The sequence below is a fragment of the Orcinus orca genome, chromosome 1 (assembly GCF_937001465.1).
Source record: "Orcinus orca chromosome 1, mOrcOrc1.1, whole genome shotgun sequence".
Classification (NCBI taxonomy): domain Eukaryota; kingdom Metazoa; phylum Chordata; class Mammalia; order Artiodactyla; family Delphinidae; genus Orcinus; species Orcinus orca.
Genome location: NC_064559.1, coordinates 187227595 through 187240471, shown reverse-complemented (window position 1 = coordinate 187240471; position 12877 = coordinate 187227595). Strand labels below are relative to the sequence as shown.

The 12877-nt window shown below is 46.7% G+C and overlaps 1 protein-coding gene across 4 annotated transcripts in view; it reads right to left on the bottom strand.

Annotated features, from left to right (window-relative positions):
- Positions 1-12877, bottom strand: part of BSDC1 (BSD domain containing 1) — a 22815-nt gene extending 9938 nt beyond the window's left edge. Inside the window, exons 1-9 of one of the 4 annotated variants that reach the window (XM_049696376.1) lie at positions 12822-12877; positions 12496-12556; positions 7604-7720; positions 6345-6394; positions 5086-5253; positions 3599-3653; positions 1543-1658; positions 1052-1120; positions 804-882 (exon numbers count right to left, since the gene is read on the bottom strand). In XM_049696376.1, coding sequence (XP_049552333.1) covers positions 804-882; positions 1052-1120; positions 1543-1658; positions 3599-3653; positions 5086-5253; positions 6345-6394; positions 7604-7720; positions 12496-12556; positions 12822-12848 — 742 coding nt within the window. In that variant the 5' untranslated portion in view covers positions 12849-12877. The remainder of the gene's footprint in view (positions 1-803; positions 883-1051; positions 1121-1542; positions 1659-3598; positions 3654-5085; positions 5254-6344; positions 6395-7603; positions 7721-12495; positions 12557-12821) is intronic. The other 3 variants (XM_049696382.1, XM_033422280.2, XM_004266513.3) reach the window with 3 other exon arrangements.

Sequence of the window (12877 nt, the reverse complement as noted above, 5' to 3'; positions counted from 1 at the left end):
CATCACAATTCTTCTGCAGATAATCCCTGTTGGTCAAACTCTCTCCCACCCTTGAGGCATAGCACATGCCTGGTGGGCACTCAGCTTCTAGCAGTGCAGCTCAAGATAATATTATAGCTTAGAAAGCCAAGACTTTAAAGTCAGTCAGTTTGAGGTTCAGGTTGGGCTCTGCTATATCCCACGTGCATGATCTTGAGCGAGACACTTAACTCTTCTTTAACCTATCTGCCTCATTTGCAAAAGAGGGATAATGAAGTTGTGGTAAGGACCATACATGTAAAGCTTTTAGTACAGGTTGGGCATATAATATAAGCACTTAGTAACTGTGTTAACATACCATGCAGGTGGCTCCCACACACTGTCCTAAGCTGAGCTACCAGGTAGAGGAAGCTCAGCTCTGTCCCTAAGCCAGCAGTTCCCAAGTCTGGCTGGTCATTAACATTACCAGTGGAGCTTGTTAAAAATACAAGTTTGGCCACATGTCCATAGAGTCTTATTTAGAAGTGGAAGAAGGGAATCTGGAATTTCAATAAGCATCCCCTACTCTTAAGTACTGGTCCATGGGCTAGCAGGGAAATCTGCTTCAAGTGACACATGTGATTTCTGTACCTAAACCTGGGATCCACCAGCTTTGGTAAACAACCCCTTGTTAGCTCAGTGTATCCTTGGCATGAGCAAACACCATATTCATTCCCTCCTCTTCCCTGGGGTGCCATGTCCCTCCAGGCTTCAGAGAGAATGGCCCAGACAGTCTCCCACAGGCAGGACTTGGTACTTTCTCATCACCTCTCAATACCTCTTACCTTCTTCCTCCTCCCAGCCAGGCTCTTCAGAGATGCTCTGTTCTGCACGCTGCTTCAGGGCATCCCTCCGGGCCTGCTCCTGAATGTGGGGGAGTAGATGGCCAGGAGCAGTCAGGGAACCCTCTTTCCCAGACTCTGGTCCTGACCCCAGAACTCTTGGCACCCTCTGTCCCCTTCTTCCCTCAACAAAATCCAGCCCCCTTCCCTCATGGCTGAGTGGAGGACCTTCCCTGGTTAGGCCAGCATACCTGCTCTAGTTGATGGACTTTATAGAAATACCGCTGCCAGAATTCTGAATGGGAAACAGCTGCAGGCACCTGGAGGGAGGGGACAGTGGAGATGAGACTTTGGGAGTGGTTATGTGGGGGTCTATGTTCCCAGCCTCATCAGCCAGCTCCCAGCCACTCTGGATATCAGATGGGATAAGTGGCTGAGTAGTGATTCTTAGAGCACTTCTACCCCCCAGACCCACCTTCCTGGCCCAGCTTGGCCAAGGAGGGAGAAAAGAACTCCCACCAGGCTTTGCCGGCCCTTCCATTTCTCACCATGATTGCCAGAAGCCTGGCAAATTAGTTTCCCCCATGTGGATTCTTGGCTCAGGAGCTGGCTCGTTTGGCTCCTCAGGGCCTCCTGCTGCTCTCTAGGCCAGAGGACTCCACAATGACTCTGGACATGTCCCTCCCACCTCCCCACACCTCAGGCCGGGAGTTGGTTGAGGTCCTGCCGGCTAGGCCCTCACCATCTTGGTGTAGAGGGCCCGGATGGAGGGGCTGCCTACAAGGAGCTCTGAGATCTCCCCCTTCTTCTCCTCCAAGCAGAACTGGGAAAGCCAGGTGTCAAACAACTCCAGGGGCCCTGCAGAGGGACAGACACTGATGGTCAGTTCCATGGGTCTGGAGAAAGAACACTGGGCCTAGAGAAATCACACCTAAGCCTGGACATGGACAATGAGGAAAACTTAAGGTTTTTCCAAAGCCATATGGCCCAAGGTGGGGGGTCAGGCAGGGTGAAGGGGTGGGTAAGCTTGATATCAGGGCATGGCCCCTAAGTGATCACTGGGAGGGGCTGCAGTCTCCACTCTCTCCCATGCCTGCCTGCTTTTTATCCCACTGCACTTGGCTACTGAATCCTCTCCTCTCTGAAACAGCTATTCTCAGGTTACCACCAGTGACCCTATGTTGCCAAATCCAGTGGCAGATTCTCTGTCCTCCTCCTCATGTGACCATCCTACAGTTTCTGCCCTGGGAGCCACTACCTTCCTCTTGAAGCCCTCTTCTCTCCTGGCTTCTCACTCTTTGTATATTTCCTCCCACTTCTCTCGTTGTTCCATCTGAGTCTTCAGTGGGCTCCTCTTTTTCTTTTCCTTATCTCTTCTCGTTTTCCATTTTCCCCCAAGATAACCTCCACTAAACCATGAGTTTCAACCTCTTCCTCCCACTGACAATTCTTCAGTGTGTCTTTGCAGCTCAGGCTGCCTTTCTGGGCTCCAGATCCAGAGGTCCAGGTGCCTGGACACATCCACCTGCACATATGCTGCAAATACAACGTGTGCTCATTTTCTTCCCCCGCCCACCTGTCCTACCCACTCATCCACTGGAGAGCTGGAGGCCCTCCCAGACTCCTCCCTTATGGAGTCACTCTGGATTCCACTTCCTCAGCGTCTCTTATACATGCATACCTTCCTCCTCATTCCACCCGCCCCTTCCCTGGTTCCGGCTTTACCTCTGACATGAAGATTCCTATCAAGCCTCCTAACTGGTCTTCCCATCTTCCGTCTCTCCCTCTCTATTTCATCCTACAAAACACTGCCTGAAGGCTCTTCTATAAAATGCAAAATCTGATCACATCAGGTCTCAAAACGCTTCAACAGTTCTGTACAGGAGGGCATTTCAGGCTATGGTCCAAAGATAGGCTTCAAAGGGTTAAAGAATTCCCATATGCATATAAAATTCTGTTGAGAGAGGGCTTGTTATTTTCAACAGATTTTTAAAGGCCTTTGTGACTTAAAAAAAGGTTAAGAACCACTATCTTGAGCCTTTTAGGACAAAATTCCAACTGCTTGGTCTGGTACCCAAAGCCTTTCCAGTCTGGTGCCCCTGGCAGCTCTCACTGCCCTCATTTCCTCACATGCACCCTTTGTCTGGCCTTCCCAAATGCCTAGGTTTTTCGAGAACTTCAAATTCCTGTTGTCCTGCTTGAATACCCTTCCCCCACTTCTAAAAGTAAAATTAGTTTACTTCTAATTCATCGTTAAAACCTCAATTCAGGTGTCACATGCTAGGTTTCCCAGGTTGGGTTACATGCCATCTTCTGGGATCCCACTGCTCCCCTCTTTCTGTGGAAGCAGTCAAGTCACTCTATCTCTAGTATCTTTGCTTTATTCCCTGTTTCTGTCTCCTAACAGCAGGTTCCTGGAGGTCTGGACAGGGTTGGTTGAGGGTTTGACTCATTTCTGGTGTCTGGTTCCCATCCTGGGGCTTGCTGCACAGCAGGAGCTTAGCAAACAGGCCAAAGGGAAGGCAGGCAGGGCAGCAGGGCTGGGAAGGAGCCTAAGCTGAGGATGAGGGACGAGAGGAGCAAAGCCTCTGTAGAAGGGGATGAAGACAGTCTGGGTTCAGGGAGGAAGGGGGACCATCAACCCATCCCACCAGATGTAAGGGTCAAACTAGCCCCACTCTGGTCCCTCTACACAGGGGGTGCCTGGCCACTGCTACCAGAGACAAACAGGGTGCGCAATCCAGACCCGCTTGGTCTCCCTGCCCAGCAAGCCTGCCCCCTCAGTGCTACCCCCTCACCATCTGGTTCATTGCAGTAGGTTGCTGGGTCTGACTGCAGGCTATAAAGGCGAGCCTAAAAAAAACAGAGAACAGAAATTCTGGGGTGATGGGGATAGACAGCAACCCCTCTCTGCCGATCAACCACAACCAGCTTCTCCCCTGTTGGCTACCATACCCACAGGGCACCTGGCAATTAACACTGTGGGCTATGGAGTGGAGCACTGGGCTAGGAGTCCAAAACTGGGGCTCCTAGAAAAATGGTCTTTCACCCAGTATTCCACCCCTGGAAACTAAGAAAATAAAGGGTAAGGAGGCTATAAAATTATATGTATAAAATGGTTTTGAATTATGTGAGATATGAAAAATGTTAGTGCAAGTATATTAATAAAGTGCAAAATTTACTGGCAAATATTTAACTCCCTCAAATTAAAACAATTCATCAAGAATTTCTTAATTTCATAGCCAGTCTGCCATTGTGTTCTGCAATCTGTGTTCCCATTAGGGCCACAGGAGTGGCAAACTTTAGCTGGTAAACGGAAAGCCCGTCCTTCCTTCCTCATTATTGCAGGAAGCATGGGCTGGCTGTATCACAACTTCAGCAAGCGATTTTGGTGATTCACTGTTATAATTTAAAATCCTATAATTAAAAAATTTTCACAATCCACTTAAATGTGTACTAAGTGGTGGTGCTAATACTAGTGCTGAAAAACATGCTTGAAAAATCATGTTTGGAATTGAAATTCAATGTGGTAAAATGCTATGAAGAAGGCCAAACTGCTGTGACACCACACTGTGAATCTGGGAGAAAACGCTCCACAAAATATAAGAAGTAATGGTGATAAAGCAGAAACTAACACACCATTGTAAAGCAGTTATACCCCAATAAAGATGTTAAAAAAAAAAAAAAAAAGAAGTAATGGTGAGAAGATAAAATGCAATAGAAATATACTACCATTCTTGTTGATTTAATTGCTTTGAAGATATCCTCCCCCTGTACATTTATTCCTATTGGAAATTAGTCTTAAATAACACAAATGTGGAGATCATGCCCATAAAGATGCTGTCCAGAGCATTCCTTATTATGGATGAAAGCTGAAAGGAATCCAAATGTGCAGCACTAAGGAAATGACTGAATAAATTATGCTATATACGCTTGCAAGAATTTAAAGACATTAAAAATGATGGTGATTAGGAAAGATGCTAATAGTTAATTGCAAATTTTTAAGTGGGTTACAAAATTGCATGTATAAAGTGCTTTTTCTGTTAAAAAGAAAAACCCCAAACTATCTTTACCAGTGTTTGCAAGCAGAAAGAAATGGAAGGTTATACACCAACGAAGAATCAGTGGTTCTCTTTTAGTGATGGGATTACGGGTTTAGAAACTATTATCTTCTTGCTTATTGGTATTCTCCAATTTAATTATATACATGTATTTATTTTTTATGAACATGTACTGCTTTGTGAGCTCAGGTTAGAAGCTAGAGCCCAGTGCCGCTAGTGAATACCTTGGTGCCATCATAGGGCTCAGCCGTGCCAGAGGGTGTGCCCATCAGGGTGATGACATCGCAGTCAATGGTTTTGTCTGGTGAGGGTGCAAAGGTGTCGGAGATCACCCCTAGGAAGTCAGACAGCCCTTTCTTCATTTTTTCCGTTGCTCCCGAGGAGCCTTCAGTCTGCAGAGAGAAGCCAACAGAGGAAGCAAGTGGCCCAGGAGCAGGCTGCAAACTGGGGTACAGGGTATGGAGGTATGAAGCATCAGGGGTCAAAGTGTACTGTGTGTGGGGACCAGGGAAATGCTCACGACCTTTCACCCCCATCTCTGGGGCTGGAGAAGGAGAGAGGGGCAGCCAGAGTCCCCATCCCCCAGATGGGGGTGCGGAACAGGGCCACAGTAGGCCTGTGTAGGTCAGAGCAGAGCTCCTTGACTGGCTGTTTCAACAAAATTTCAAGGTCGACCAGGCTGATCACAAATTGACAGGGGAGGATCCATGCCACAGACATTCAGTGGGGAAGAGGACTTATGGGTAGAGTGATGGAAACGGTACTAGCTTTGGGGTCAGTCTTGGATCTGAATCCCAGCTCTACTACTTTTTGGTTATGAGACCTAAACCCTCTCAGAGTCTGTTTACTTATCTGTAAAATGCAGATAAATATACTTCCTTCAGGGGGGTACTGTGGAGATTAAAAGAGATAAGGTGTGTACAATGCCCAGCACATGGCAAACATTTAATAACTAGCAGTACTGTAATATTACAATCTCATCATCATCATTGCTCAGGAAGTATTTTGTATGAAAGGTTGAGGACATATGGGTAGGATGAGAACAAACAGCCTTGTGTAGAGGCAAACCTGGGACCAGCTGAGGGCCAATGTATGGACCTCCTAGAAGAGGCAAGTGGGGCACCAATCTTGAGCCACACTGGTCAGAATGCCCTTGAGCAAGAAGGGATGGGATGGGACTTTCCTGGTGGCGCAGTGGTTAAGAATCTGCCTGCCAATGCAGGGGACAGTGGTTCGAGCCCTGGTCCGGGAAGATCCCACATGCTGCAGAGCAACTAAGCCCGTGAGCCACAACTACTGAGCCTGCGTGCCACAACTACTGAAGCCCGCATGCCTAGAGCCCGTGCTCTGCAACAAGAGAAGCCACTGCAATGAGAAGCCCATGCACTGCAATGAAGAGTAGCCTCCACTTGCTGCAACTAGAGAAACCCACATGCAGCAACGAAGACCCAATGCAGCCATAAATAAATAAATACATACATACATAAGTAAGAAGGGATGGGAGGCTGAGAGACAGGACCAGGCTCTGCAAACCTTGTAGAAAAGTGTCACATTTACTCCTGATTAGGCTGCCCAGGTATTTTAAACCTAGAGACTATCAATAGTGCCTGGCACATGTTGGCACAGGTATATAATCATATTTGTTGAATGAGAAAAGGAGTAAATAAATGAAAGAAACAAGTGGCATCTCTGCTACTGGCTGGACTTGCAGCAGTTCAGCTCAATTACTAATTGTCATTCACGCTCATCAGTAGCTGTGGTTAGCAGGCAGACAGTATTTTACAAGATTCAACAAAAGAAGCTTGGCTATAAAAACTCCATAACATGTTTTCCATAACATGGCCTCTAATTACTAGGCAACTGATTCAGCTGATGATCAAAGAAACTGAAATCTGTTCCAATACTAAAGGAGAAACTGTAATACAAAACTAGTATACTATATACTTCATTGGAAATCTGAGGTTTGCAGGGATATCTTTGACCATATACAATTTTCAAGTTCCATGCTGACTTTAGAATCTAACTCCTATCTCACAAGAGAATTCCACTATACATCTCTGATTGATAAAACCAGGGCCAATAAGAATATAAGTTGGCAAAACCTTTCTGGAGAGCAGTTTTACAGTAGATATTAAAAGGTCTAAAACAACTATATTCACCCTATATCCTTTCCAATACCTTATTAGGAAAAAAATATTAAGGGGAAAGATTAAGCAATCAGCATGTTCACTGTAACTGTTTACAATACTGGAAAAAACAAACAGGAAACTAGGAACTGGTCAAATCCACATAACAGAATACCATGCCATTTATGCATGCTCTAGAACGAGGTTTGCAATGATTAAGTCAAAAACTAGGTTATGAAACATGGTGTTCATTTGATCCCAGTTTTGAAAAAGAAAGTATACATAAGGGATATACTCCTCAAATATTAACAGTAGTTAATCTCTGGGAGAGGGACTTACGGGTATCTCTAGGTCTTTCTTTTTCTTTTATTTATCTGTATTTTCTAAATTGTCTACAATGAATGACTTTGCCGATCTGCTAAAACAATACAGAAGTGGGAAAGCTTATTATTACTTAACATATGTAGCTTGTTTGCTTGACGGACACAATTTTCAAAATGGGAGCCTATGGGAAAAAATAATCACTTAACGGTAGAAAGGTTGGGAGCTCCCACCAGGGTCCCAGGCAGGTCAGGCTATGTGGGAAAGTCACTTGGAGGGTGTAGGTGGTACTCACAGCCAGCTTCTCCTTGACCACGCTGGCAGTGGCTGCAATGGTGCAGGCTGTGTCGTGCTGCACCACCTGGGTGAACTCTGTCAGGTCCCGCTTCATGAACTCCAAGGCTTCGGAGGACTAAGGGAAGACAGAGAGGGATGACAGAGCCAGCTGGTGCCACCACCCTTTGTTCCTATTCCCTGTGCGTTAGTATCATACAGAAACATGGAAAACTCAGTGACATGGGAAGCCTGGGCTCAGAAACAATGCTTACTTGTCTCAATTCCATGACCTGGCATTACCCAACAGCAGAGAGCACAGAGGAACTTCCTGCTGCTCTGAGAACGGGGACTGAGCTCAGCCCAGACACTTATAAGCTATGTGGCCAGGAGGAACTCTCATCTAGCCCTCGGTTTTCTCCTGGGAAATTAGGGAGGTGGAAGAGATCAGTAGTTCTCATGAGCAGAATGGGGAAGGGGGCACAAGCAGTCTGAAAACAAAACAGACTTTGATGCATCACTTAGCTATGCTGTAAGTCATGACCTTTGTTTCCAATTTCAAACACAAAGAGAAGGGGGGTATGTGTGTGTGTTTAATCAAAGGAAAGTGTTTTCTATTTTTACTTTTTTTGTCACAGGGAAATTCAGTTGAAACATGAGACAGTAGGTGAAATTATTTTTGTGAAAGGTTTTATAAATACGTTGTACTGGTAACAGCAATAGTTTAGAAAGCTTTTATGAGCAATTTTTGACAACACCAGTGAAAAAGGTGTGTGATTTTTTACATTCAACAAAGGGGGTGTAAAAAGAAATACTGGATCAGATTCTCTCCTAGGCCGCCTTGGTTCCACCATTCCCCAAGGTTCTGTTCATCCATAGAGCTCCTTTGGGCAGAACTGATACTTGCTTGTCGGACCGGTCTGACTCTCACTCTGCACTCAAACCCAGTGTGAGACAGCAGGCCCTCAGCTCTTGTCTAAGTCTTACCTTGTCTTGCTTCATCCTCACCCACTCTAAGACACGTTCCCGGACTATCACTGTGCTCACCCCTTCAAGCCCTTTCATTTTACACAGGGATAATCACCTACATTTTAAAAACATGTTTTTGAATGTTCTGGCGATTTTTTCTTTGCAGAAGAGCCTGCCTAGTTTTCATCATCCTGGGAAGTCTCTGAATGGGACAATCTCATCTATCAGCCAGAGGCTTCTCTGCGAGTGGGAATGGCTCCATTTCAGATTCAGGACTCCTTAATTGGAGTAGAAGAGTCATTTATCAATTCTCTCTCCATCCACACCACCACCACCTTAGTCCAGGCCAACCTGCTCTTTCAACCAGACTCCTTTCCCAGGTTGCATCAGATACCTCTATTACCTTCTCCTCGTGACACCAGTGGGAGCTTAGTAAGTCAGAGCAGACCATGATGCCCCTGCTTTACATTCTTCAGTGATTACATGGTATCCTATGGCAAGTATAAAATCTTTACCTTCACTTACAAGGCCCATATAATCTCACCCTGGCGGACTCTCATCCCCTCCCACGATGCCCCTCACTGAGCTCCAGCTGGCCTTCCTCAAGTTTCCCAAATGTTCTACCATCTTCCCTAACTCAGGGTATCTGAACACATCATTCCCTCTCCTTGACACATAGTTCTAACTCTTCAAAACAAGCGAACAAACACAATGAACGAACCCTCTCACCTGGCTATGTTTACATGTCACTTCCTTCAGATGTAGGTTGGCTCCCCTGCTCATGGGCACCTGCACTTTCTCTTCTTTAACATTTACTGTCCTTTAGATTTATAATTACCTGTTCGTATCTATCCTCCTGGATAAACTGTGAGCTCTGTGAACATAGAGCGTTTGTTTTTTGTTCACTGATGCTCTCCCAGTGTCTGACATAGAGCCTGGCATAAAGTAGGCACTCAAAAAATGTGTGCTTGTTAGACTGGTATGTACCAGGGCAATTTTAATTACATAACCATTTACATGATTATTTGATGAATGGCTGTCTCCCTCACTAGACTGTGAGCTCTTAGGGGACCTATATGAACAGACATGGTGCCAGCCCTCCAGGTCACAGTCTACTGGGGAAAATGCTCACGTAACAGTGCTGATGTGCAAGGGCAGAGCAGTGACTGGTGTATTGTGGGGAGGTTGGAAAGACTTGTTGACAGGCCTGGTCTGAGCCTTAAAGAATGAGCAGGAGTCACTAAGGCAGCCTGGGCGTGGTGGGGCCTGGGGTTTACTGAGGCCTACAAGCACTTCAGTCCTAATGAAAATAAAGGGTAACACAGAAGTGGTGAGGGATAAAGCTTGAGAGGGCAACCTTGGAGGGCCTGGTCAGCCCTGTTGGTGATGGGGAACCACCAAAGTCTGAAGCAGGTGGGACATGATGAGACTCACGTTTTTGACAGGTCACTCCAGAGACTGGCATGGACTATAGGTCCAAGAGTGACAAGATCAGAAATGGAGGAAGACCTGTCAGGAGGCTGTTGCAATAGCCCAGGAAAGGAAATAGAAGAAAATGAACAAGGACAGTGCTGGTCAGGATGAGAAGATGGGACTGGTTCAAGAAATACTAGGCAAAAAAGGTGGATTTGGTGATTAAATAGATGTTTTGACTCAGGGCAAGAAAGAGTCGGGAAGAGCTACTGGCAACTAAACTAGGTGACTGGATGATTGCAGTGCTGCCAGCTGAGGAAGAAAATGCTGAAGGGGGAGTGGGTTTATAGAGAGGATGGTGACAATGATTTTGGTATGTAGTATCTGCAGTGACTGTGGGATATCTGGGACACCCGGCTAGCCAGAGCTCTCCTCAAATACTAAATCTCACAGAAAAGGATTAGGAGTCTCCCTAAAATGAAAGAGTTTGTTGAGTGAACAAAGCAATGTGTGAGGATAAGGTTCCTCAAGCACCACCTTTAAAGGGCAGGCAGAGGAAGAAGAATTCGTGAAAGAGGAAGTGAAAGCCTGGAGAAGTATGTGGAGAACTGAGAGAGAATCATGCCACAAAAGCCAAGGGAATAGAGTTTCAGGAAAGAGAGAGTGATCACTAGCGTCTAATGCAGCAGAAAGGTCCAGAAAGATAAGACCTGAAAACCACCACTGGATTTGGCAAGTGGTAGGTGAAGCTGAGTGTTTATATAGATAAGTCTATGTGTAGTGGCTTCAGGGGTGGGGAGGGAGTTAAGAGAGATCATGTTATTGACTTCAAATTTTAAAAAGTAGGAGGTGAGCTTGTCTCCTGGAAGTAAAAGAGGAAGTGGTTGGACAGGGGACTTGAGGAAGAGTTAGGTTTGGGGAAAGTTTCTGAAGGCAAGGGGAGAAGCAAATGTGAGATTGAAAAAAGTTGCTGGGGCAGGGGTGGAGGGTGAGGGGCCCCAGCCCAGAGAGTTTGGGGAATCTGCAGTGGGCCAAAGAGCATCGTGGCTTTCCCTACTAGTGTCCGTGGGCAAGCAAGCACACACACACACACAGAGGAATGAAGGGGCAGAGGGAAGCAGATCACAGCACCAAGGGCTGTATTTTCTGGGGCAATATATGCTATTGGGTGCAAGAGAATTGGGGGTGCTGGGAATTGAGTGGTCCAGACAGAGCCAGCATAGGGAGGGAAGGAAGCAAGGCCAGGAAAGCACTGAAAGACCAAGAACAAAATGGAAGGAAAAATGGACTGCAGGTATTTAAGAGGTTTCCCCGCGGCTCTCAGTACTTAATAATAAAAATAAGTACTTATTTAGTACTTACTGTATGCTAGATATTGTTCTTAGTGCTTTACATATATTATCATTTAATCCTCACAACAATCCTAGCAGGTAGGTATTATTAGTATTCCCACTTTACAGATGAGGAACTGAGGCTTTGAGAGGTTAAATATCTTGCCTAAGTTCATATAAGAATAGGAAATTTAAGTTTTCTCTTTCCAAATGGGGAACTGTCAAAGGCAGAAACAACACCCATTCCCCTTGCTTCAAATGAGAGAACAAAGATGGAAGGCTAACCAACTACCTATTTTTCATGAGTTATGGTAAGACCAACGTTAAGGGTAACACACAGGAGGCCCTCACAAAACATTTGCTAAATGAACATCAGACTCTCCTTCCAGTAGACTACTCAACAAAAAGCAAGCTCTTTTGGGGTCTCTCCTATTAAACCTCAGCTTGAAATTCTCTGAGTCTTCATCAACCACATAAACAGCTCAGGTCACTCTCAGATTTTGCTGGGCTGTAGTGATGTTACACTACAAATGCTCCCAGAATAGAGGATTGATTTAACTGAAGCCAGAAGCCTCTTGGAGTCTGCCCTGAAGCAGGACTCACCCCAGTTGCTTGAGCTAAACAGTAATTAACTTTTTCCAGAATTCAGTTGGGTTGGTTTTGACGAACTAGCATGGACTGAAACAGCAACACACAATGGCATTGCCCACCGGCAGAGCCAAGCCTCACTCGGGCCACAGGGATTGCTGTTTCCCCACTAGACTGTGAGTTTTGGGAGGTCCAGGATTGCACCTGCTTGGCTAACGTCGGTATCCTCAGGACCACAGAGTCAGACAGTGCTGGCTGTGGCATATACTCTAATATTTGAATGACTAGAGGAGGTTTCTATCGCTAGAATCCTTTTTCTTCAAGGCCGAGATCAAATGTTCTCTCTTCTACGAAGTTGTGAATTTCCCAAGCGGAAATAAACCGCTCCTTCCCACGGATTCCTACCACAGGGTCGCTGCAGGCTTTAAGACCGTATTTATTTCACTGTAGCTAGAGTCACACTGGTCTGAGTTGGGGTCTGTCTTTCCGTAGGGCCCAAGTCGGCCTCATCCCTGAGGCCCGGAGCCCACACGGGTCCGGCGGGACGGCTCGGACCAGGCTGCAGTGAGGCGGCGCGGGGCCCTGCCGTAGGAAGGGCGCCGGCCCGGCTTACCTTCTCCTTGACTGCCTGGTAGCTCTGCTGCAGCCAGCTCCGCCACCATCCCACGTCCTCCCTGTGGAAGACAGACACATCTGGCGGCCCCCCAGCGCGACTCTCGCCCGCTCAAGAATCGGGTCTCAGTTCCCTCCTCAGATGTGGCCCGCGGGCCGAGACTTCGCAGGCCGCTTCCCCACCCCCTCATGCTGAGACTCCACCCCGGCCTTTCAGCTCCGTCCAGGCCCGCGCTAGCCTCCTGTTCCCCGCGGGGACCCTGGCCCAGCACCCCAACCCTGGGAGAATTCAGGGCCCAACGCCCGAGAAGTGGATGACTGGCTCACCCTTCCGCCATCTTGCCCGCATGACATCACCACTATTTACTGACCTTTGACCTCCG